This window comes from Aptenodytes forsteri, unplaced genomic scaffold (genome assembly GCF_000699145.1).
Source record: "Aptenodytes forsteri isolate BGI_AS27 unplaced genomic scaffold, ASM69914v1 Scaffold193, whole genome shotgun sequence".
NCBI classification, from domain to species: Eukaryota; Metazoa; Chordata; class Aves; order Sphenisciformes; family Spheniscidae; genus Aptenodytes; species Aptenodytes forsteri.
This window is the reverse complement of record NW_008795405.1, coordinates 9480623-9503885: the sequence shown is the minus strand read 5'-3', so window position 1 is coordinate 9503885 and position 23263 is coordinate 9480623. Positions and strand designations below refer to the sequence as shown.

The 23263-nt window shown below is 41.6% G+C and overlaps 1 protein-coding gene across 1 annotated transcript; it reads right to left on the bottom strand.

The window, feature by feature from the left end:
- Positions 1–13045: 13045 nt before the first annotated feature.
- LOC103900156 (calmodulin) lies at positions 13046–21802 on the bottom strand. Its single transcript, XM_009280773.2, has 5 exons — positions 21773–21802; positions 20563–20706; positions 18370–18476; positions 16726–16861; positions 13046–16494 (listed from the first exon to the last, which is right to left on the bottom strand). Exons 2-5 carry the CDS (start codon positions 20630–20632, stop codon positions 16466–16468), a joined length of 342 nt encoding a protein of 113 aa, XP_009279048.2. The 5' UTR covers positions 20633–20706; positions 21773–21802; the 3' UTR covers positions 13046–16465.
- Between the last annotated feature and the right edge of the window lie 1461 nt (positions 21803–23263).

Here is a 23263-nt window from a genome sequence, read left to right as displayed (position 1 = left end):
GACCCGCTCCAACAGGTCCGTGTCTTTCTTATGCTGAGGGCTCCAGAGCTGGACACAGTACTCCAGGTGGGGTCTCACCAGAGCAGAGCAGAGTAGAGGGGCAGAATCCCCTCCCTCGACCTGCTGGCCACGCTTCTTTGGATGCAGCCCAGGATACCATTGGCCTTCTGGGCTGCGAGCGCACATTGCTGGCTCATGTCCAGCTTTTCATCCACCAGCACCCCCAAGTCCTTCTCGGCAGGGCTGCTCTCAATCCCTTCATCCCCCAGCCTGTATTGATACCAGGGGTTGCCCCGACCCAGGTGCAGGACCTTGCACTTGGCCTTGTTAAACCTCATGAGGTTCACACAGGCCCGCTTCTCCAGCTTGTTCAGGTCCCTCTGGATGGCATCCCGTCCCTCTGGCGTGTTGACTGCTCCACTCAGCTTGGTGTCATCAAAAGAGGGTAATTCCATTAGTATATTCGCTAATGTAAGGCAAAATTGCAACTCCAATGGAGACTTTCAGCAGAAATCATAAATGACCAATGAAGATACTGGTCTTTCCAAGTGCCACATCGTTTAACAGAGAAGTCACAACCATTTAATGAAGAATTGGTTAAAGAAAAGAGAAGTAGCAAATTTTTCCCTTGATTAAAGTCAATGGGATTGCATGTATAAGTCAACTGTAACTCAAAGTGACATTCTTGTAATATTAAATATTCATCTAAATTCTGCATTAATACATGTATTATTCTAATGGATCATTTTATTCTCTGTGAGTGCACAATTCCCTTTTTTTAAGCATAGCACTGTATATTACCTAATCATATTGAAAAAACATGTACAACTTCGAAATGGTACACTGTAGAAAAGTTTTAAAACTCAAGCTGCACAACCAATGCCATCTCAGCAACTTTACTCAGGGGGCAAACTGGTGGGAGAGTGATACCTCCTCTATTCATCAGGGGAAGCCTTGACTACTTAAGAAAGAGGCCAGATTTCTTTCAAAAATATTTGCCATTATGTGGTTCCTGTTCTCTTTTCAACCGAGCTATTGCTGACTTTGAAAACCTGGCCCTCTGGATAGTCTGTGAGGTATGAGTTAAACTACAGATATTATTTTATTTAACTTTATATTAAACCTAACAAAGAGAAATACAACATGCAGTGTCAGACAATGAGGCGATTAGAAACTTCCTTTTTGCATATCCTGGCATTTGTCGACTTGAACACTTTGCATTTAATTTCTTTGTTTTCTTTTTAAAGGAAAAAAAAACTTTTGGGTGAAGGCAAAAAGGTGATAGTAAAACTTACCCTAAATATTAATCTTGGAGAGCAACCAAACCAAATATATTTGCTTCAGAGTTGCTGTTTCTATTTTTATTTTATTTTCTAAGTTAGGAATGTGTGAGAAAAAGGGATTGTAATGGAAGCTGGGTTTCATTCTTGACCGTAGCAGGTACTAGCAAGATCTCACTATGATTTATGTGCATACGTCTTATATTTCATTCCCTTACCTTTTTAAATGAGTTGTGAATAATTCAGAGAATGACTGGGTGGATAACACAGTTTGTGCACCCCTGAAGATTGAAATTCTCTAATTACCCAGTAACAGACATAGCTTGGAAGTGGTAACACTAGGTTTCCTTACCCCACCTATCTGTGGCCCAGAGCTCATCCCTATGCATGAGCCCTTCGCTATCCAGCTCCCAATTAGTTCTCAGCTTGTCCTTCAAGACATCCAACAATGCTGACAGTGAAGATGATGTTCATAAGAGGCCACTTGCCCTGGGGGAAGTCAACTGTCACTATCAAACTTGTCCCAGCAAAAAATTAAATATTTGGCGTATGGTAATAACGTTCCTGTCACTTGCCTCAGACCAGGATTCAGCCTCACCAGAAAGAGGCTCATAAATCCTTATTGAGCTCTTCTTCTTATTTCCCAATAAGTCCTCCTCTTTGAGCATTAGCTCTTGAGCTCATTGACCTGAGTACACACTTAAGAAACTTTGTTAGTTATCTAAAAAAAGATGAAATGAAGACAGGCAGAAGCTCAGTTAATCATTTGGACATATGGAAATAATGTGGTAATGTTGTTTATATGCAGGCAGGCAGTTCACTAATAGCAGGATCCGGCCTGGCGCTGCAAAACACTCAGAGGTTTTTAACTGGAAAAAAAACAAGGGAGCTGCACAAGATACCCAGCATTCAATGGATTTGATGGAAAGCTCCTCTTCTGCTTAGTTTGCTGTGGGCATAATGAGCAGGATCTGTAATTGCTAAACACTATTAAAAAACTACAGCAAAATGCAAACCAAAAAAATGAAGGAACTTTTCAGTTAGGAACAGGGAGACTGACTGGATGGTGGGAAAACACCAATTTTGCCATAAAACTCTTCCTGAAATATACTATAATAAAGAGTCCTGGCTATTTAGCCCCACTGCAAATGCCATTATGAAGACAGGAGAGAGGCTTGGGGTTGGTTTTGGGGAGATTCAGGCAATCACATCGTCTATTCCCTTTGGTAAGGCTTGAGCAAGAATTAGCCAATGCTTTTTCTCCCATGGCTACTTACAGAACGGTGTCCCGAGCTCTACGCTCTTCCGATGCCAGGAAACCTTTAATTTCCAATGTAGGTTTAACCTGGGCCCCCTCCTACCCATTTGTCCTTCTAGAATTGTCCCTTGACTTAAATAACCCTTCTTTTCTGGTATTTGTTTTCCTGATAACATTTATAGACACCAATAATAAAAGTATTAAAGATGTTCATATAGGTCCAGAAAGGAAAAAAAAAGGAACAGCATATCTGGCATGCTATAAACAACTGGGGGGGTGGGGAGGTTTAAAGGTGTGAAATTTCTCTCTGCATCTGAATTTCAAACATACTGCATTTGGGGGTGAGAGGAGAATGGGGATATTTTGTTTGATTAACAAGATAGAGGCCACTAACAAAGTTTAAATCTGAATTTGCCAAAAGTTTTGGGGGGTTTGGCTGCCAATGTTTAATGCAGATCGCTGCATACGGCCCGCATCCATTTGTAAGGTGTTTCCTTCCCCGTGTTTATATCCTGGGCGGCAGCGATGGGAGCTGCTGAGCTGAGACCAGTTTTCTCCAGTCCCTCCAGCCTGCCGACATGCAAATGTCCCGCCACATTTCCCTGGGCCAGGCGGTCGGGGCGGTGTGTGCCAGCGAGCCGCAAGTGTGGGGCTCGGGTCGGCTCCCGGCTGGCCGCACAGGATCCGGCCTGGCGGCTGCTCTGCTCCCGTGGGCACAGGGAGGTTTCGGCTGGGTGGGAAGGAACCGGCTCCATGGCTGACTTCCTTGTGAAGGGCAATAAAAAGCAGCGAGCGGGGAGCTCACGCCAGCCTGTTGGCTCCAATAATGATATCAACAATAACAACTAATCCCTTTTTCGAGCCCAGCCCTGTGGAGCAGCCAGAGTACACTTTGAGGATGTAATCCCCAGCAGCCGAAGCATTGTGTGGGGCTCCCCTGGCTGGTTTAAGCTAGGCTCATCAACCGCCAGCACTGGCGGGAGCAGCAGAGAGCTCGGCACGGGCTGCCAAACCTGCCTGGGAAGTGGTGGACGCCCAGTGGGTACCAGGGCCCAAGTCTCAGCCAGGCCGGCACACGTGCCCACCACAGCAGCAAGCCCTGGCCCCCTGCAAAGGGCGACAACAAGGACACCTGGCAGCCAACAGCCCTGGCTGGTCGGGCAGCCCCTGGTCACTGCTGCGACACACTGAGCCTTGGCCTCCACTGGCAGGGTGGTCTGCGGAGGCATGTATTTAAACTTCGGAGCTGTGTGTGCTCAGCCTGCTGAAAACGAGGATGTCTATTAGCAGCTGGAGTACCACCAGACTGGGAGACTGAGTATTGTCCCCTGCCACAGCAGCACCTGTGAAGGGGAAATCAGCAACCACAAGTACTTGCATAGGGTAAAGTTATAAGCAGCGCTCCTCTGCAGACTGCCAAGCAGGCATTTGCTGGCAGTAACTTCTGCTAAATTCTCGCAGGTCGCATCTGAGCTGATGAACTTGGGCTGGATGGCTCTGCACCATATTCCTTTTTCTAGACTGCTTGCTAAACTGTTCAAAATGAGGAAAGCATTCACATTTCATTTTGCCACTAAGTGTTAATTTGGGACCTGTTACGCTTTCTCTGCAGTCTCTATTTCACTAGTTTTAAAACTGGTGTGATGAAATAAAAAATTAGGGCTAAAGGCTAAAGAAAGGAGCTAGAAAATATCATACTGTATTTTAAACCATTCACAACTGTTCCAGGTATGCTTTAAAGCCCTCGTCTGACAGCTTTCAATCAAATAGTCCATATTCAAGCTTAGTCCTGTGTAAGGCTTCAGTCCTAAACTGCGGTCTGCTAATATTTTAAAAGTTGAAGAGAACTGCATGTGGGCAATAACTGGATAGAGAAAACACCCTAAAAAAACAGTACCCAGCTTGGTAACATGGACTGCAGCACAGGAGACAAGGTCAGCTTTAAAGACGAGGCAGAAAGCCAAGCCACCACTAGAGTTATTGCTGGAACTGGAAACACAAAAGGATTGTGTCCCACTCCTCACAAGTCACAGTCCCCTGAAGCCCTGCTTAGCTGCAACCTAAAGGCTATGGTGTTGAAAATGGTTTTCTGAGTTCTTGGGCATGCCTGTAAGCTCCTTGGCTTCAACATTTACATGACATGTAGCCCCTGCCCCCTTGGGATCTGTGCAGTAGGATCCCAAGTCTGTTTCCTGATGGCTGGGGTGCGCAGGCCTGGGCACCAGCCTTAGGTCCCCTGACAACTTCACTATCCTGAACCCAGCATCACTGGCACAAAGATTTGGGATGGAGCTTTCCCCTCTCCAGGGAGAGTAAGAGATGAGAGACGCACTTACTCGTGCATGTTGTTTTCCTCTGCACCAAGTGGTGGTCACTCATTCTGTGCAAGGTGGAAAGCTGTGCAGAGATGGAGACAAGCTGTCCCCTGTCCCCTGTATCACAAAGGACAGCTTGACCATCATGGATGGCCCTGCCGGCGCAGCCCTTGCTGCAGGCAGGCTCGGAGCGCTGACTTCCCTTGCAATGGAGATGCCTTTCAGCATCCCAGAATGAAGTAGTTAAAGCCTGGAAACTGGCAGGGTATAAGGCATGATCCCAGGGCTGGCCACAGTGATGTCTGGTGACAGCGACCATGTGGTCCTCAACTGCTTGCCTTCCAGACAAGTGGGAACAGGCATAGCACCAGACAAAGCTTGTACAGGGGAACAGCTTTCCCAGCAGCAAGTCTGGTTGTCACCTCTTCACACTTTTTCCCCAATGTCCACATTAAACAGGTCCCTGCTGAGCACTGCCTGAATCTTCTCCTGTGCATTGGCTCTTCCCCTCTAACCCATGCAGGGAGTCTGGTTGCTTAATGCAGGCCGTGGTGGCTTTGCTTCTGCAGCAGGGCTGCTATAATTTGTAGCAGGTTGCATTCTCAAGGCCATTTGCATGTTTCACCTTTTTTCGCCTATTTTAGATATTCCCTTAAACACTTCTGCACGCACTCGTCTCTCTTCTCTGCAGGGATTCTCCCGGAGCTGGCTCTACAGAAATCTCTCATCAGCCCTAGCAGAGCTCTTCTGTGCCAGTGCTTTGCCAAACACACTCATCTTTTATTCCTCCCTAAGTCTATCAGTCTGGCTTTCCTGCCTTTGTTTATACCAGTAACACCTTTTTACTTTTAAACCTTTTTTCTTTTTTATAAAGGGTATAATAAAAAATTAAATGAAACCACAAAACCTCATTTTGTAAAACTTGGTCTGACCTACATCTCCAGAATCAAAGAAATTCTGAGCTAATGATGAATCTGCCTTGTTCAGCTAATCCTGCCTCATTGCCAGAGTTCATGGGCACTGAGCTGGTAGTGCAGGAACAGAACACGATGATCGTAGAGTGATGTTTTCGCTGGTTTTCGTTGGAAAGAGTGATGGAGTTTTCACACGTTGAAACATAAAATTGGGATAAAATTTGCTGTAAGGTGATAAATTTGCAAAATGGGTCAAATCCCAGCCTGAAATATTTAACAGCAACCTATTCACTGAAAAGGAAGTATGCTCAATTCATTAGAAAATCTGCATGTAAGAAGACTTTGCCAATCCAATAGAGTAAGACTGAAGAGATGAAATAAATTCCAAAACTAGCAGACAACAGTGTGCAGCCAGCAATAGCCCTAAAGAAATGGTTCCATTTTCTCACCAATTCAGCCACGTGACCTTAATGCCTACTCCAATTGCTATTGTATTAACTGCTCAAATCAATTTAATCTGGAATTTGGTCAAGGCAATGCCTTACAAGCTGTAAATCAGTAAAAATACCTACATTGCCATACAAGTAGATTCTATAACCTCTGGGTAATAGCTAAGGAACTAAAGCTGCATGTGAGATTCAGTGTTGCTTTAGTAATTAACAATCCACAAACAAATTAGTTTCATACTTCATCCTTGAAGTAATATCATCATTTGACTGGCAATGTGAAGTCACTTGCATGTGATGGACATTAATCATGAATAAGTAGTTTCATACTTCATCTTTGAAGTAATATCATCATTTGACTGGCAATGTGAAGTCACTTGCATGTGATGGACATTAATCATGAATAAGAATCTGAATTCTTCCCTATCCTGTTAAAACGAGAAGCACTAAACTACATTGCATTATTTCATAGTAAGCAATGTACTGCAAAAGTGTGAAAAAAAGTACCTAGCTATATATATTTTATTAGATTTTACTTTTTCATTTATACATATTCACTAATGGCAATAGCTTTGATATGAAGAAGTTTTTTGCCACATCAGAGAAGGAAGGTTATTTTTCCCCAGATAGTAACTACCTACTGTATGGAAGCAGGTCTAATGTGTCTAAGTACAGAGTACTAAAATGGCATTATTATAACTATTGCTTCATAAAACTTGAAACTACCATAATAATTTAATATCAGTGCAATCAAACTTTATGTGACTTTTTCTGCAGGCATACTTCTGCAATCGAGAGCTTCCTACTTGTACTTTTTGTGTGTGGGTACTCCTGCAGTAGTTCAGCAAATAGTAACTGATCTCCTAATCTAAAGCTGCCTATCAACAGAATTAAGTTCAGTGAGGTGCTCTTTGTAGAATAGGCAAATTGTGGCTCATGAAGCCTAAGAGATTAAGATTAGGTTAGAAGGGAAGAGAGAGGGAGAGGAGAGTTGGTAGAAGAAGGCTGGGAGGGATCCCAGTGTATCGGGAGAGTCTGTCCCTGGTCCCTCTTTCCTCGCTGTCTCAGACTTACACACATCCTGCACCACATTACGGCCCCAAGTTCAAAACTTGATGCATTGATCTCTGCTGAGAACAACCCATGTGCAGAGATGATCCCTTAAAAATCTACCACATTTTAGACTCAAGATGGCTGAATGTCAGTGGTGGCTGAAGTGACTGCTTAAGCTTATATGTAATATGATTCTGCTCAGAAGAAGTGGACAGCAAAGCTCTTCTTGAATGCAAGAAGATATGCATGTATATATATGGGAGAGAGTGGTGCACTTCACGTTTTCAAAGTAGTAACTCTTCTGAGATGAAAGCAGCATTTCAGAAAAGTAGTGAGGCAGTGCAGTGCACCCTCACAGCTACACTCATGGCCAAGGTAGACTTCCAATAGCTTACCCCCCCCCCCAGACCAGGTACCCCCGAGCTTGAAGCTCGGGGCAACCTACTCTGCATCTTTTTTTTGCAACCACAGCTCTCTGCTGCTGCAAGCCAAGTGAGCCTCAGATCCATGTCTACAACCTGAGGCCTGAGCAGAGCACAGGAAGACTTTCTTCTGTGCCCTGACTTGAGTGATCGCCCTGTCTTAGGCAACACAGAGGAGAAAGTTGCTTGATGAGAAATCATCAGGTTAGGACAAAAAGTTGGTGGGTGCTTGTGGGAATGGAGATCTAGAAGAAGATGTGTCATTGGCAGCCCTGATCAGAGAGAGAAATAGATGGGCTGATGTACTGGTTTGGGCCGGGAGAGTTCATTTTCTTCATAGTAGCTAGTATGGTGCTGGGTTTTGGATTTGTGCTGGAAACAGTGTTGGTAACACAGCAATGTTTTAGTTACTGCTGAGCAGTGCTGACACAGAGTCAAGGCCTTTTCTGTTCCTCACCCCACCCCGGCAGCGAGTAGGCTGGGGGTGCACAAGAAGTTGGGAGCGGACACAGCTGGGACAGCTGACCCCAGCTGACCAAAGGGATATTCCATAGCATGTGACGTCATGCTCAGCATATACAGCTGGGGGAAGAAGGAAGGGGGGACGTTCAGAGTTATGGCGTTTGTCTTCCCAAATAACCATTATGCGTGATGGAGCCTTGCTGTCCTGGGGATGGCTGAACACCTGCCTGCCAATGAGGAGTGGTGAATGAATTCCAGATTTTGCTTTGCTTGTGCGTGTGGCTTTTACTTTCCTGATTAAACTGTCTTTATCTCAATGCACGAGTTTTTGCACTTTTACCCTTCCGATTCTCTCCCTATGCCACCAGGGAGGGGAGTGAGCGAGTGGCTGGTGGGGCTGAGCTGCCCACCAGGGTTAACCCACGACAGCGGAGAAGATGAAAAAGGGTCAAGGACCATGGGACAAGGAAACCTAGAAAAGTCTGAGAGGCACAAGCTGGGCCTGATAAGGGTAGAGAATAAAACGGAGAGGAAGGGAGGAGGCAGGACAGGCAGAGGACAGGAAGTATGGGGTCATGGTTACAGTGGATGTGTGGAAGAGGCTAGGACCATTAATGCACAGCCTCCTGCAGAGCCCTGAGCTGCTCCCACAGTCCCCGAATCCACCTTTCCTCTGCAAACTCGCGGGCAAAGCGCTCCCTCCCTGTTCTGGGTTGGCTGAGGAAGTGGAAGAGCTTTGCTTGCCGTCCCTCTGTTACCTCGAGAGGTCACGGTCTTTGCTGAACCCAAAGGCAGCGGCTCGGATGATGACTCACAGGGGTGTCACCATGATACCACACGACGGAGTTTCCTGCGCTGGGAATGTAGTTCTGCTTTCACTCTCGCAGTAGTAAATTACAGGATTGAAACATCAGCGAAAGCACAAAGTTAAGCCTCACAGTTAGGAAGTGCCAGAAGTGAGTTTCTTTGCCACTTTTATTCCCCTACTTCCCTTCCACCCCCCTATTTTGTGGTCCTAGCGTGAAATCACCCTGTTTATTTCAGCTCTTTCTCTTCCCTGGCACAAGGGGAGCTGCACTGGGCATGAATCAGCGTGGTGCAATGAAAGAAATTCTGCGTAGCTGATCTCTTTTCTTGTGTTGCAGAAATTAGGCAATGCTTAGTGAGTGATACAGGGGCTGGAAGAAGAGAAAAGCTGACCTGCTGGACGAGGCAGGCTATTGCTGCCCTGGAAAACAAGCACTCGCGGTCTCTGCATGGAGTCCTTGCGTGGGGTGGGTCGACCGCTCGGACTCAGCTGTCTACAGGCAGTCGCTTCCTCTAAGCATGCCGGTCAACAACTGCCTGACCCAGAGGCTTAGACTGATTTTCAGACATGAAGGACACTGTTACCAATGAGGTCTGTTTGTACCACACATAAGACATGATTATGATTCTGGCAAATGAAAATGTCTCAGATTGAGCTCTCAGAAATACTGCTTTGGACTTCAGTGACTGCACCTCAGCTCCTTCTGTTCGATAAGGATAAAGCATGTCCTTACTTCACCATGTGTCCTAAAAAGAAAGCAGTATTTGTGAAACACTCAGATACTTAAGTGCCATAGGAAAAATTGAAAAAACTAGTAAACTTGTCTCTGGAACAAGAGCTGGATAGTGGGTAGTGACTAGGGCATGGAATAATGCATTCAAAAAGAAAGTTGCAATTAAATATTTAATACACTGATGCAAAGATGCTGTGGGCAGTACAGTATGAGACAAGACAGTGTCATAATGCTTTGCAATCACATTTGCAATAGGCCAAACTGGAGTTTCATGGATAACCTTAATTGGGTATTTTTTAGATTTTGAGTGCTTAGTTTTGTAGCCCTAAGACCATTCTTTTGCCATAATATTTTCCATGTGTGCAAGTGTTTAACATAGAAAAGAATAACAACCTGAGCTAGTGAAGAAATCACCTTCCTCTACAAAATAATTTGATGGAAAATAAATCAGCAAGGCAATTTTCACACTTTAGCTATGCTTTTGTAACCGTGCTGTAGAGCAAGGTATCTTCTTTGGTAGTGAAAAGATGTTTTATTTATTGACTTGATTTACTGATTGAACCTATTTGTCTTTAATTCAGCTACATAGGGTGGACGGCATCATGCATACTGATTAATTGTCAGGGCATCTGGTGTATGTGTGTAGGAATTTTTACTTCATTAATATCTAAAGAAACAAATAAGTTATTAGAAAATATCCATCAAATTTTATGTCAAAATCCTTGAGAAACTAGTTTTGATGATGTTGCACGCAGATTCGTAGGGAGCTAAATACTCTGGGTTAAAATATTTTACTTAACAAAAGAGATTCAGTAAATACCTATCTGAAATCGTAGTTATATTTTGTCTCCTACCAGCATGTCTGGAGGCAATTATTCTTTTTAATGTATTTGTAAAGAAAGCTCAGAATAAGCAGAGCACGTTTGGCAAGTTCTGAACCGCAGCAGGCTTACAACTAACTTTTCCATGTTGTGTATTTTCAGGTATATGTAGACTTAGCATGAGGGGGCTTTGGAGGGTGGGTTAGGAAAAGCAGACAAACTGAGTGACAGCACCACTGCTAGAAAAACTTAATGCCCATGGAGCTCACAATCAAATATTTATAGCTTTATGGGCAACAAATACTCTGTGAGACAAGACTGCAAAGCAGTCCCATGCTCAGGTATTCTTTTTGCTCTCACCCTATCCATTTCTTTCACCATATCCTTTTTCAGAATACTTACTACGCTGTCAGCATTGTTATTGCCAACCCCACTGCAAACTAGTAAAATGGGGATTGCTATTTAATGCCTTTTTATGGATTTCTCAGTTGATCCAGTTGGTTCCTATTCAAATATTGTGTTCATTTTAAATGCTGCAACTGGTAGGGCAAGTTGGACTTTTGTTCAAGAATCTGTTTTTCAAATACATCATATTTAGAGATCTAGAAATAAAAAAAAAAATACAGAAAACATTTTGATTCATTTTTAGGTGATTAGCCCAGTTTTCATACTGTACTTCAACCACTAATTATCTTAGGAGATGGTTTTGCCAGGAAAAGGCTGCACTATGAATTCTTTCAGTATTTCTGCAGATGCTGACTTCTGAGGCAACTGAAATGAAAGTGGCTCTTCAGAGATCTGTACAAGATTTCCCAGTCAATGAAGCTTCTATGAAAGATCAGAACAAGAAGTCACCGCATATGAAGCTGTGGTACTCATTGCCCGCTAGAGCCAGCTTTGTCCAACACCTGTAGGGATGCTGGTAAGGGCAACTTGCAACCTCTTTATTAGCATCTCTCGTGGCAATGCTGGGAGACCTGCTGCTCAACTTTGTTTCTGTAACATTGCAATACGGTGCTGGTGTCACTCAGCATCTCAGACTCCACAGGGATCTGGGAGAAATTTAACCCCCTGCTGCAATACGCTCCCTTTTTTACATCAAATGTTTTTTTTTCTCCTGGAGTTCAGTAGTTTGATGGCCGAAAGGGCTGTGCTGTGCTCTGAAGCGTGCTCTTGCCTCTGCAGAGCAAAGCACCGCACAGGGAAGTGAGAAGAGGGTCCTTGTCAGCACTACGGGGAGGAGAGCACGACAGGCTGGTCTGCTCTACTCTGCTCCTGGTTACCGTCACCAGTAGGACGGAGAGCAACACAAGCACTCATTTACTGCTAGACACCAGCTGTGCTTAATCATCCATGGGACTGTAAGAGATTCTCTTAGAGTCTACCTCATCAGCAGTTCTGCCATTTATTGGATATTTGGCCACTTAAGTTCGAAACCGGATTTATTAGTATCAAACTCAAATTATCAACTATTACAAATATCCTCTGAATGCTTCCCTAGGATACTCACTGATAGGAGTTCTTAGAAAATATAAAATCCTTTAAGTACTTGGGCCTTCATACAAATTTTCTATAGCAAATAACATCAGGAATCTTTAGAACTCCAGATCTATACACAATTCATCATCTAATTCATTACTTCAAAATCTTGTATTTGGATTTTTAAAAAAAACCTCTTTAATATTTTGGAATTGCAATGCTGTTATGTAAAAATCCCCACACAACTTTATATGTGTTTGTCTTACTGATTTCAAAGGTCCACCTGCTCTATTTGCTAGTATACCATTTCCTTTCCTAAATGTCAGTCAGGAGAAACATGGCATCAGCCTTCATCGCCTATCTTCACTTGATGGCTAGATGTCTGTGGTCAGAAGACATGCCGTGGTCCTGCCACAGTCCTTTCTGTCAGATTTCACTTAGTCATTAATTTAAAAAAAAAAAAAAAACAAAACACCACCAAAAAACCCCCCAAAACCCAAACAACAAACCTAATCGGATTGCAGTAAGACAAGTGTTCCAGTTAGTTTCATGGTAGGGGAAAAGCAAGCTGTATTAACTCTGTTATTTCTAAACCCCAAGACTGTGCTTTTAGTTTAGGATGGTGCCACCTGGGAACAAGGATCTGCATTCACATCACATGCGTACCGCAATATAGGGACCAAGATACAGCCTCGCCCCCCTCCCCGCTCACCTGGGCAGGGTGCAGGGGCTGGCAGCTGCAGCACTGTACACCGCCCAGAGATCAGACCCACACCCACACGTGCATTTAAAGCATCGATAAGGTGTAGGGTAATTTCTTGATCAGTTTTTGATAGCATCTGTGTTTCTGAAGCTGCACAAGTGTGACAAACGGTTGGGGGATAAGAGTCTTCTACCACCCACCCACCACCCACCCCAGCAAACAAAACAAATGCCCCATACCTGGACAGCACCTGACGCCCCACCCACCCCAGCAAACAAAACAAATGCCCCATACCTGGAGACATTTCAGCACCTGAATTATTAATAAAATAAGCATGATAATGAATAATCTATGTCAAGCATTTTCTTACCCTTTATTTTTTCATTATGATCAGAAGAGGAATATGATTAACAGCAGTTTAAACTTTAGCAAAACAATTTCAGTATTAAATATAAAACTACACTGCAAGTTGATGTATTTTAAAAATGGTTATGTATACTCTAGCCTTAAATTTATGTATCAAATACAAGTAACTCAATTGTTTCTTGCCTTGACAATTAACATATCTAACAAATTTCAACAAGCCAGGCATCCATCTTTTCCATTAAAAAAAATAAGCAAGCACACCAACTCTTATTCATAGCAAGGGGGTGTAAAGATTCAACACTTTCCTGAGTGTTGTGCAAATAATAACAGGTTTGAGAAAGTCAGTTAAATAAGTGTAATGATAAACCTAAAGCTAAGCTGGAGGACCTTTTGATTAACTTCATATTTCATATATTACTTGCATCAGTTGAGAGCAACATGAGTTACAGAACTTCCATGAAAACAAGCCACTTACAAGCAGGTGGTTAAGCTTGATCAGTTTATTAAAAGGATTATATGACACGGTTGCCTGCAATAGCAGGGGACTGGATCTGATGACCCAGGAAGTTCTTTCCAGTCCCATGTTTCTAAGCCATGCACCAAGTGTATCCAGCCCACACTTTCACATTTGGAAAAAGCCAAAGCCACGCACACACACACTCACAGAAAAAAAATAAAATTTAAAAAAAAAAAAAGTCCTTGATGACACCATTTCATTTCTCTAGATATTCACTATGCAGAAGGGAACAGAGCTAAAATCCTGTACAGAGGACACATTTACTCGAGGTTGATGTGGTACTGAAGTCAGTTAATAATTAGATACCTCCAGGCAGATTCAGTTACAGGGCATACCAACACTGCACACTGCCAGACAATTTCTAATCAAGCCAAGAACCTCTTGCAGGAATGAGGTCTCTTTGCTAGCAAGCACAGAGCACACTGAATAAGCTAAAAGCAACTGTTCTTAAATGAACTACCCTACCAACCGTGAGTGAATGACAGATAGATGGTAAGAAGCATTTACCTACTAGACAAGATCTCTCTGCACACTCAGGCAGAAGAAGTAATTAGTTCAGAGCAGCAACCATTGCTCCTACCTTGCCTGTCTCTTGAGTACGTTCTCTTTAAAAGCTGGTCTACAGAATCAGTGCAGCCTTTCTCAAGCACTACCAAAGCAGCAGTTTGCAGCTGCCGTGCAAGACTCTACTTTCAAATGGTAGTCAGACATTCCCATCATCATGGCCAGTTTGCTAAGACGGCATACACAGCCATAGCAAAAAGCCTCTGCAACAACTAGAGATCTAAACAATTGCCTACATTCAGCCCATCTAACTTTTAGGCACTTGGTTAAGGTGTCTGGGTCCCTAGTCACCCAGAACTCCGCCCACCCCCCCAGGGGAAAAAAAAAGAAAAAAAAAAAATCACTGAAGGCAGATAGTCTCAATTGCCTTCTGGAGGCATCTCTTGACCCCCACTGAGCAAAGCTGCATTTCAAGCAACCAAGTTAACACAGGCACCTCAGTTAGACAGGATGAATGGAGACTTGCATCTCTTTCAAGAGAGTATCAACACTCTCCAAAACCAAAGGCAATTAAGCAATTAAGGTTTGCAACTCCAGTTACGTTTGGACACAAACTTACAGTCAAGTAATTAAGCTGTAGTCCCTCCCTCCCAAGCATAAAAGCCTTCTACATGGAGGCTCTGCTATTTAAAAAAAAAGAAAAAAAAAAAAAGCATTCTTCTTTCAAACAAATAAGAGTGGACGCTGGCTGCTTTGCCACTCATTCATGGGGAAGCTGAAGATCAGAGAACACTTACTCAGAGACCTGGAATGACTAAGCACTGCTAGTGCATGCAAAGCAGAAGTAACAAGATGGTTTTTAAATTAACCCTAGTCCTCCTCTCCACCCCACAGAATTCATGCAAGTGTTTGAGAAGATAGTCAAGACATAATAGCCCCACTTTCCAAAAAGGCTTAGGTGTTGTGGTTTTTTTTGTTGGTTTGTTCAGGTTTTTTTGGTTGTTTTTTTTTTTTACATATTGTAAAATAAACGTCCTTTTGTTTTCTTTCTGTGGGTAGAGAAATGCATTTTTGGCATGTTTGAGAATCATAGATATCTATGAAGTCCACGCTGTTTGAATTCTCCAACTAGTTTCTATAACCTGTCCAAAACATAAGCAACCTATACATCTCCCCAATATTGACATGCATGCTCAGAGCTCTCCACTTTAGTGAAATGAGGTGTTACTTCTGTGCTGATAGTTGACGAGTCAGCATTACACGACTGAGACCAACTAAATTAACATTGTCGTAATATGAAAGGCAAGCACAAGTTCATTTATTTATAGCAAAGGTCTTGGGTTACAGGAGGTCAGTTCTTGCCATCTTGAAAAGATAGGGGATAACTTATTGCATACATGTGCATTATAATTTAGCAGCAAGTCATTCATAGAAACACTTCCCTCCTACTGCTTTTTTGGTTTATTATCTCAATTATATATATATATTTTTAGCTTTACAAAGCATTTAACACCACCTTTAAGTTAATGGTCTTTTATTGGAAAAAAAGACTAGCATTTACAACTTGGAATGGACATAAATTGTAGTATCTTGAACAGCGATGTTGATAGTTGTGCTGAAGTCCACAGGCTACTCCGCCAGCTCCAAGTCATGGTACAGAAGGTTTTAAAAATATGAGAGTCCAAAGATGCTCCCTTGGTGAAGGTTTCTTTTAAAAATTTCGTGAACGGTAACAGCCCGACACCCGTTTCACTATAGTGCAATGCAGACAATGTTAAACCAGTATTTTAACACAGACATGCCATCCATAGTTAAGATCATCGTATTTTTGGAGCACACTGCTACGTACAGGAGAACCATTCAACCTTTAGGGCATTTTCTCTAAGTTTTGCATCCTTCAACCATTTTGCTGCATACCATCCTGAGGTATAAACCAATTTTAAAGTAAACCAGCTATGACAATTTATACTACAAATTGAACTAGAATCCACTGTCGAACAAAAGAGTGGATCTTTTAGGTTGTTTTTTTCCTTTTAATACAAATGTCTGACTGTGCTCAATTGTCAAGCTGCATGCATGAAAAACTGGCCAGCCCAAACAGTGTAATAGTCATTAGCAAATGGAACTTTTTAGTTCACTAAGTGCTTCCTTTTTTTTTTATTTTCAAGGTAGTACAATTATTTATATTGTAAAACTGATGTTTAACTTTATCTTTTGGGGACAGGACCACCAACCATTACATGCAGTTTGTGGACAGAAGGTATTTTGACATTCAGTTTTGCTATACAGAAACAGAATGAATAAATGAACATTTTTTTTGCAAGAGGTAAGTAAAAGATTCAATTTGATTCTTCTAGAGGAAAAAAGGTGTAAAGGAGGTCTCTTCACTTTGCAGTCATCATCTGTACGAATTCTGAAAAGATAAAAAGTCACCGTGATTTACTGTCTCCAGAGTACTTCAACTGATAAGTCTCTTAAACACACTTGGCATAAAAAAAGCCCCTTTCACTGCATCTAAGTTTTTGTCCACAGAAGTGGACAACAGAATAAATTGGTGTCTCAAGTGCTAGAAATTAATGCCCTATGCAACAGGCTTTCATTCAATCTGAGTAACAGTTTTGAGTCAAGACAAGCATCTTGTTACCTTCATAGTTGACTTGCCCATCCCCATCAATGTCTGCTTCTCTGATCATTTCATCTACTTCTTCATCTGTTAGCTTTTCTCCTAAGTTTGTCATAACGTGACGTAGTTCTGCTGCACTGATATAGCCATTGCCATCCTGTGAGGAAAAAGAGTTGCACAAGATCATGATCAACAACCCTGACACTGATTACCTCTGGAACTACCTCTAGGTTTCCAGCAACTGCTTCTGAACTAGCCTTACAGCACTTGGGACAGATATACAGACCTGGTACACTGTATAACCCTACAGTATGTACTAGTCCCATTGCCTTACGAAGCATGCACGCCACCATATCCTCCTATACAATTATTGTACTGTAACAATAACTGCATGCCTGATTTGTAGCTGTGATAAGGTATTTTTAATGCTTTTAAAGAGCTTTCAAAAATAAACCCAGAAACAAAGTGGTTTTTGTTTTGTCTCTGCTGCTTAAGCAAGGCCAAAAAAAGAGACCAATTTCCCCACCAGCAAGAATAAAGTCAGCTTTCTCTTCTGTGTAATGCTACCTCTATAACCAGACTGCAGGTGGCTAGGTTAGGCTTCTTGGATAAGATGATATAGAACAAGCCTTCAAAGAAAGCATTTAAATTCTACTCATAAGGAGTTGTGAAAAGCTTCATGGCAAAAAAAAAAAAAAAAAAAAAGAGAGAATGACACTTCTAAGTCAGTGTTCCCATTAGTAATATCCAAACCTAGAGCTCATCCCTAGCCATTTCGGAAATTGTCCTCTTCCATCTACAGGAAGAATACACTAGCTTAGAACAGGAGTTCATGTGGCCATCACCAGTAGATAAGCTACCTCAGTGGCTTTAAAACACAAATCTAGTCTGCGGAAATAACCCTACAGAGTAAATGAAGTACTAACTAATCGAACATTTCCTCTAGCACATTTTCCAGCAAAGTACTAGAGACTGCCACTTTTTTCCATAAAAAGGAGAAATAGTAAGGCCTTCTTCCACACGTGCATGTGCATCAGCTTAGCAGCTGCACCAGCCATTGCTCAACACAATTTTCTTGTAACATCTGTCATATCCAAGCAATCCAAAGAGGGGAACCCCTGTTCTAGAAATAATTGAACTTCATCATGTATGCTTAGGTATCCTTAAAGAAGATGGAGGGAGCTGAGCTCTTAAGCTTTCCTGAAAGCAACCTCAAAGTCTGCATCTTGAAAACAGAACATGCAATACTTCACATCTAAATACTGATGACATCATCTTAGTTTCAAAAGCTTCCATAAAGAAGTGTAAAACCTTGTGCATCCATGCAAACATTTCCGCATTTCCCCAAAGTCAGAAGGTACAGAAAAACCCCACCCCACCCCTCCAACCCCCCAGGCATCAAGTTCTGCTCATCTCTGCTCCTAAGGAAAGGCCAGAAAGTTTTCCTCATGGAGGAGCCTAAAGCTTAGACCTGCTGTGTAAAGCAGGTAGAACCAGCCTGCAACAGTCCTGGTTCTGTCTCCAGGACAGTCCCTGCTCTGTTTCCAATTCCTCTGCTTCTACTAGAGGACTTTTTTTTTCCTTGTAGACAAGAAGAGAGAAAACACTGAGGAAAAAATAGACATCATTACTGCTTCTAAAGAATATTTCTACTTTTATTAATACCTTGTCAAAGACTCGGAATGCCTCACGGATTTCTTCCTCGCTGTCTGTGTCCTTCATTTTTCTGGCCATCATGGTTAAAAATTCAGGGAAGTCAATAGTGCCATTGCCTTAATGAAAAGAAACTTCCAAAAATTAAAACTTCCATGCTTTTGTTTATAAAAAAATCTGGCATTTAATTTAGCCAGGGACAAGATTGACAGATCCTCTGTAACCATTCTTATAGAAGAACTGGATCTTCTCCCTCAATAGCTACCACTGGCTTTTTGCTATTACAATGTGCAGTAGCCACTGTCACTGCTGTTTCAGCACAACGAAATCAACTGTTGCCTTTTCTCCAGGTCAAGCCATACCATTTGCCACCCAAGTTGCAAGTAAAATGTTGGTCTGATGCTCCAAGGTTAACCAATAGTAAGACTTATCTTTACTTCAAATCGCTCCCCAAAATTAATCATTTAGTTTCTTTAGAATCTCCCAATTGCTGTGGGAGATTCCAGAAGGGAATGTATTATAAAGCTGGCACTACAAATCCAGGATATCTGAAATTTGAGAAAAATCACACTTCACTAAGCTGCTCACAAATACCGGTTCCTTTTTAAAAATCAACTTCCTTATCAACATACATTGTACACCACAAAAGTAATGCACCATTTTAAGGGGCAGCAAGGATCTGCAAATTCCAGTGACGTGAGAAAAGCTGCCATTATTTGGTATTTCTGATAAGCTTTGCAGTAGGTGTTCTTATAGGTATTTCACTGCAAAACTGAAAATCCCTGGTAACATCCAGGCCTCACCTCTAAGATTTTTAAGTTCTTCATTCAAAGGATTCAAATTTCAGGTTGCTCAAAGCTATGAGAAAAGTGGTATGGTGAAGAAACAAGTTCTTTATAACAGCAGAAACTAGATTTGTATAGTCAGGATTCAACCCTATATGCCAAAAAACCCACATTAAATAGTTCACTGTGCAACTATGATCTACCCATTGCTTGAGGGAAACACAGAAACTCATTGCCTAAGTATAGCAAAGAAGGTAAATAAATGCAGTTTAAGAAAACCTTTGCAGATTAGGGATTCCACATTGAGACATACACAACTATATCATCATGGCCAGCTTTATCTACCAGCTAAATCTGAATACAGGTCTTGTACTCAGCTTTGAAAAATCCTCAATGAACACGTAGAATAATAGCAAAGCATTCTGCCATAAAACAAGTTTAAACAGATGGACAGGCATACTTATCTGAAGTCCACAGCCTCCTTTTATTTTTAATCTACCAGGGCAGCATTGTGGACTGCAGCCTAGAGAAGCCACTATACACAAACTCTACATAGCACTGCAAACCCTGAAGTTTTTCCAGTATCTGCATCAAAGAGTTAGCAGTTACAGTCAACTTAGGAAAGTAGTTGTAATTAATGTAGTCTGATAATCAGATAATCTATACTCTTGCCAATATACTTTCACTCTTCTTTTACAGAAATATTAGAGAAAAATAACTATCACGACTAAAATACAAGATCAAAGCCTTGACATCACTGAGCAGGGGAAAGCATTCTTCCTTTTTATAACTGCTGGCCTGTCTGAAGTCTCAGAAACAGAATGTGCAGTTACCCTTTCTGGCATCCATTTAAAATAATTCTGAAAGACTTGATACAAGGTTTTTCTGCTTTTGCCTCCCATCCCTCCCCCCTACCTATTACTGATCTAATACACTAGATTAGACTACACAGTCTCTCCCTGTTGTGTTTTCAGTTCTTGAAGTTTAGCACTATTCCACTCCTACCACACTTTTGGCCTTAGACAAAGCCACAGACATTAGTACAGCTGTTAAGACCAACGTGAGCTGACAAAACATGTATAGAAAAGCTTGGTGGAAACGCAAGTTAACAGCAGGTCAGGGCAAGTCAGATAGCAATAGCAAGCCTGTGACCCATAAAATATTAAAGACAAGCAGCATAACTTTGTCTTTGCCCATCCCCTTTTTCAGATTCTCACTAATACTGCTAGCACCTTTGACTGCTGTGCAGAGAGCAATCAAAAAATTGACACCCCACTGAGTTTAGATTCTATCAAGTATTTTGAAACTGCTTCAAGAGATCAACATTACAGAATCTTCTCTATGCAGTCCAAGCCCAGGTGTGGAGGTCATACATACATAAGATGATCACAGCGCTAATAACTACCTTTCCAACACTTACCATCAGCATCTACCTCGTTGATCATATCCTGCAATTCTGCTTCTGTTGGATTTTGACCCAATGACCTCATGACAGTTCCCAGTTCTTTTGTTGTGATAGTACCATCACCATCTTTGTCAAATAGGGAAAAGGCTTCCTTGAATTCTAGAGGCAGAAACAGTCCCAGTGTTTAGTAACATCACCAGCATGAGAAAACTGCATACCACAAATGCACTCCACTGACAATGCCTGGTACAATTTAAGAAATATTTTATCTAACTGTCCATGTATTGAGAGAATTAACACTCAAATATTAATAAAAAAATTACTTGCAGTACCAACACATAATTTGCATAGTATATTCAAACTTGGCTATTAACTGCATATAATGCATTTCAACATCATCTTGCTTGAGGCACAGTTGCACCATAAACAGTAGCTGCTTGGGATAAGTGAAGGGACACACTGGGTTCCCTTCACCATTAACAGACTTACAGGAACAATAAGTGTTGTCATTTACCACTTATTTTTAAGGCAGCAGACAACAAGAATTTGTATCAGCCACAAGTGGGTGACTGGTCTCCAGAAGGTCAAATAACGCTCCTTCTCCTAACCAGTTTGAATTACAGACACTCTGTTAGAAGTTATTTAAAAGACATTGGCTTATATTAATGTCTAATAAATCCATTTTAGGTTTATTTGTTGCCATTTCAGTTCAAGTTTATCTTCACTTTATTAAGAAAAGAGTACCTAGGTGTGCTTTGACTCCAAGAAGTTCACCTGAGTCTAGAAATTATTTCTGTCTGCAAAAAATCTAGAAGGACTTGGCTCAAGTCTGAAAGTCTTAACAAAAAAAATCATTATCTATATTCTAAGGAACAAGCAGTCTAAATTAAGAGGCAATGAACCAGTAATCTTCCAGAACATTTGGGGTCTAGAAATTATTTCTGTCTGCAAAAAATCTAGAAGGACTTGGCTCAAGTCTGAAAGTCTTAACAAAAAAAATCATTATCTATATTCTAAGGAACAAGCAGTCTAAATTAAGAGGCAATGAACCAGTAATCTTCCAGAACGTTTGGGGTTTTTTTTTAAAGTAAGTGCTTTTTAAAAAAGTTAGTACACATTTGAAACTGTCAAAAAGTTTTTTTTCCATTATGTTTGAGATAATATATTTTCTTTCAGTCACAAGGAGTTTGCAAAAAAAATAATCGTTTCTCATCAAGACACTTACCAGCAATTTGTTCTTCAGTCAGCTGATCAGCCTACACGAAGAATAGAACATTTTAGAATATTGTTTACCTCTAGCTATGTCAAGCCACAAGCCACTTCATTTAGATTTCAGTAGTGATTCATCATTACTTTTACAAAGCCACTTTCAATCCCTGAGTTCTGCCTCTGCAAGGAGATTCCACTCACCTACGCCATGCAGCCGTTTCCAAAAGCATATAAGCTAACTTGTTTTGGAACTGCACATGAAGAACCAGACATGCCATCCTTCGACTTGGAGAATCTGATTTGGTCAAGTGAAGGACACAGGGCAGGCTCCTTGCAATTGGTCAGAGAGGCACAAAATCCTTAATGACATGCGTTTGGGGTTTCACATCACATCAGATGTCGTTTCCAGCAGTATAGTGACCCTAATACTGCGTGGGGGTATTTGGACATCAGTGGGCTAATGCCAAGCGTGCCACCTAGTGATCTAACACTACTGAAGTCCGCCCTCCCCCACCACATTGCATCAAGTATTAGCCTACTGTAAGCTTAACAGAAAGGACTGTGCTGTGATATTAGGAGGAATTACTACTGGGTATTATGGAGATTTTTGCTATCTCTGACAAAGAAAATGCCGGTTTTCAAGCATCACATTATTTTTCCATTCAGCCAAGCAGTTTAAGGTGCTTCACACTGATATGTGGGTTGTTTTATACATCGTTTTAAGTGGCAAGATTTAAAGTGCCTGCTTATGACCTTCTGTACATCAAGAGGCCAGTGCTGCATCCAAAGGTATACAGCTCAGTGGGCAATTAAACGGGCTTTCCCAGAGCTCAACTGTGCTAACCACATCCTTCCAGAAGCCTCTCCCTTCTGTATGGATAAAGCATCACAAAAAGCTCTGCTGTTTGGACTCAAAGGAGCTAACCAGTTCTTTATGGAAAAATATGCATTTTCCTAGTAATTAAAAAAGAAAACACACCTGAATTTTTACATGCCTAGTCACAGATACTGGAGAATACAAGGTACTAACTCCTTTTAAACTCATTATATTGGACAGCTTTTACTAATAGAACAGAGAATTTTGTAGGTCAGAGAAAGCAGGCATCTTGTAACCCTTTTGTCCTAAAATACCATTATTCAAGTATAAAAACCACTTAACTGCAGTAAAGCGCAACAAATACAATGGAGAATTAACAGGCTATACAATCTGTTAAGCTCTTGCACTGGGGAATAGGGTAGGGTTGAAAGCCTGCTGTATGTTAAGTGACATACACAGATTTCACCTGTAAATAGGTGTTGGGGTTGGTTTTCTTTTTTTTAATGTTTTAATGTCTGTATGTAACAATTAAACAATTCCCCATATGCACAGTGGGGTGGGGGGAGGATAGGAACGCTAACAGATAAAGACAGAGTTCAAATTTAATAAAGCTTCTTTAATAACAGCAGAAAACTTGTGTTCAAAATCCAGTTCGACTTTTCTCATTCTCTTTGTGATTTTCCAGAAAAT

Excerpts from the sequence above, each read along its gene's own strand:
- LOC103900156 (XM_009280773.2), bottom strand. The coding sequence starts at position 20,632 with ATGAGGTCATTGGGTCAAAATCCAACAGAAGCAGAATTGCAGGATATG. Across the intron at positions 18,477-20,562 it reads CAACGAGGTAGATGCTGATG|GCAATGGCACTATTGACTTC; the intron begins GTAAGTGTTGGA and ends CTTTTCATTAAG. Across the intron at positions 16,862-18,369 it reads CATTCCGAGTCTTTGACAAG|GATGGCAATGGCTATATCAG; the intron begins GTATTAATAAAA and ends TTTTCCTCACAG.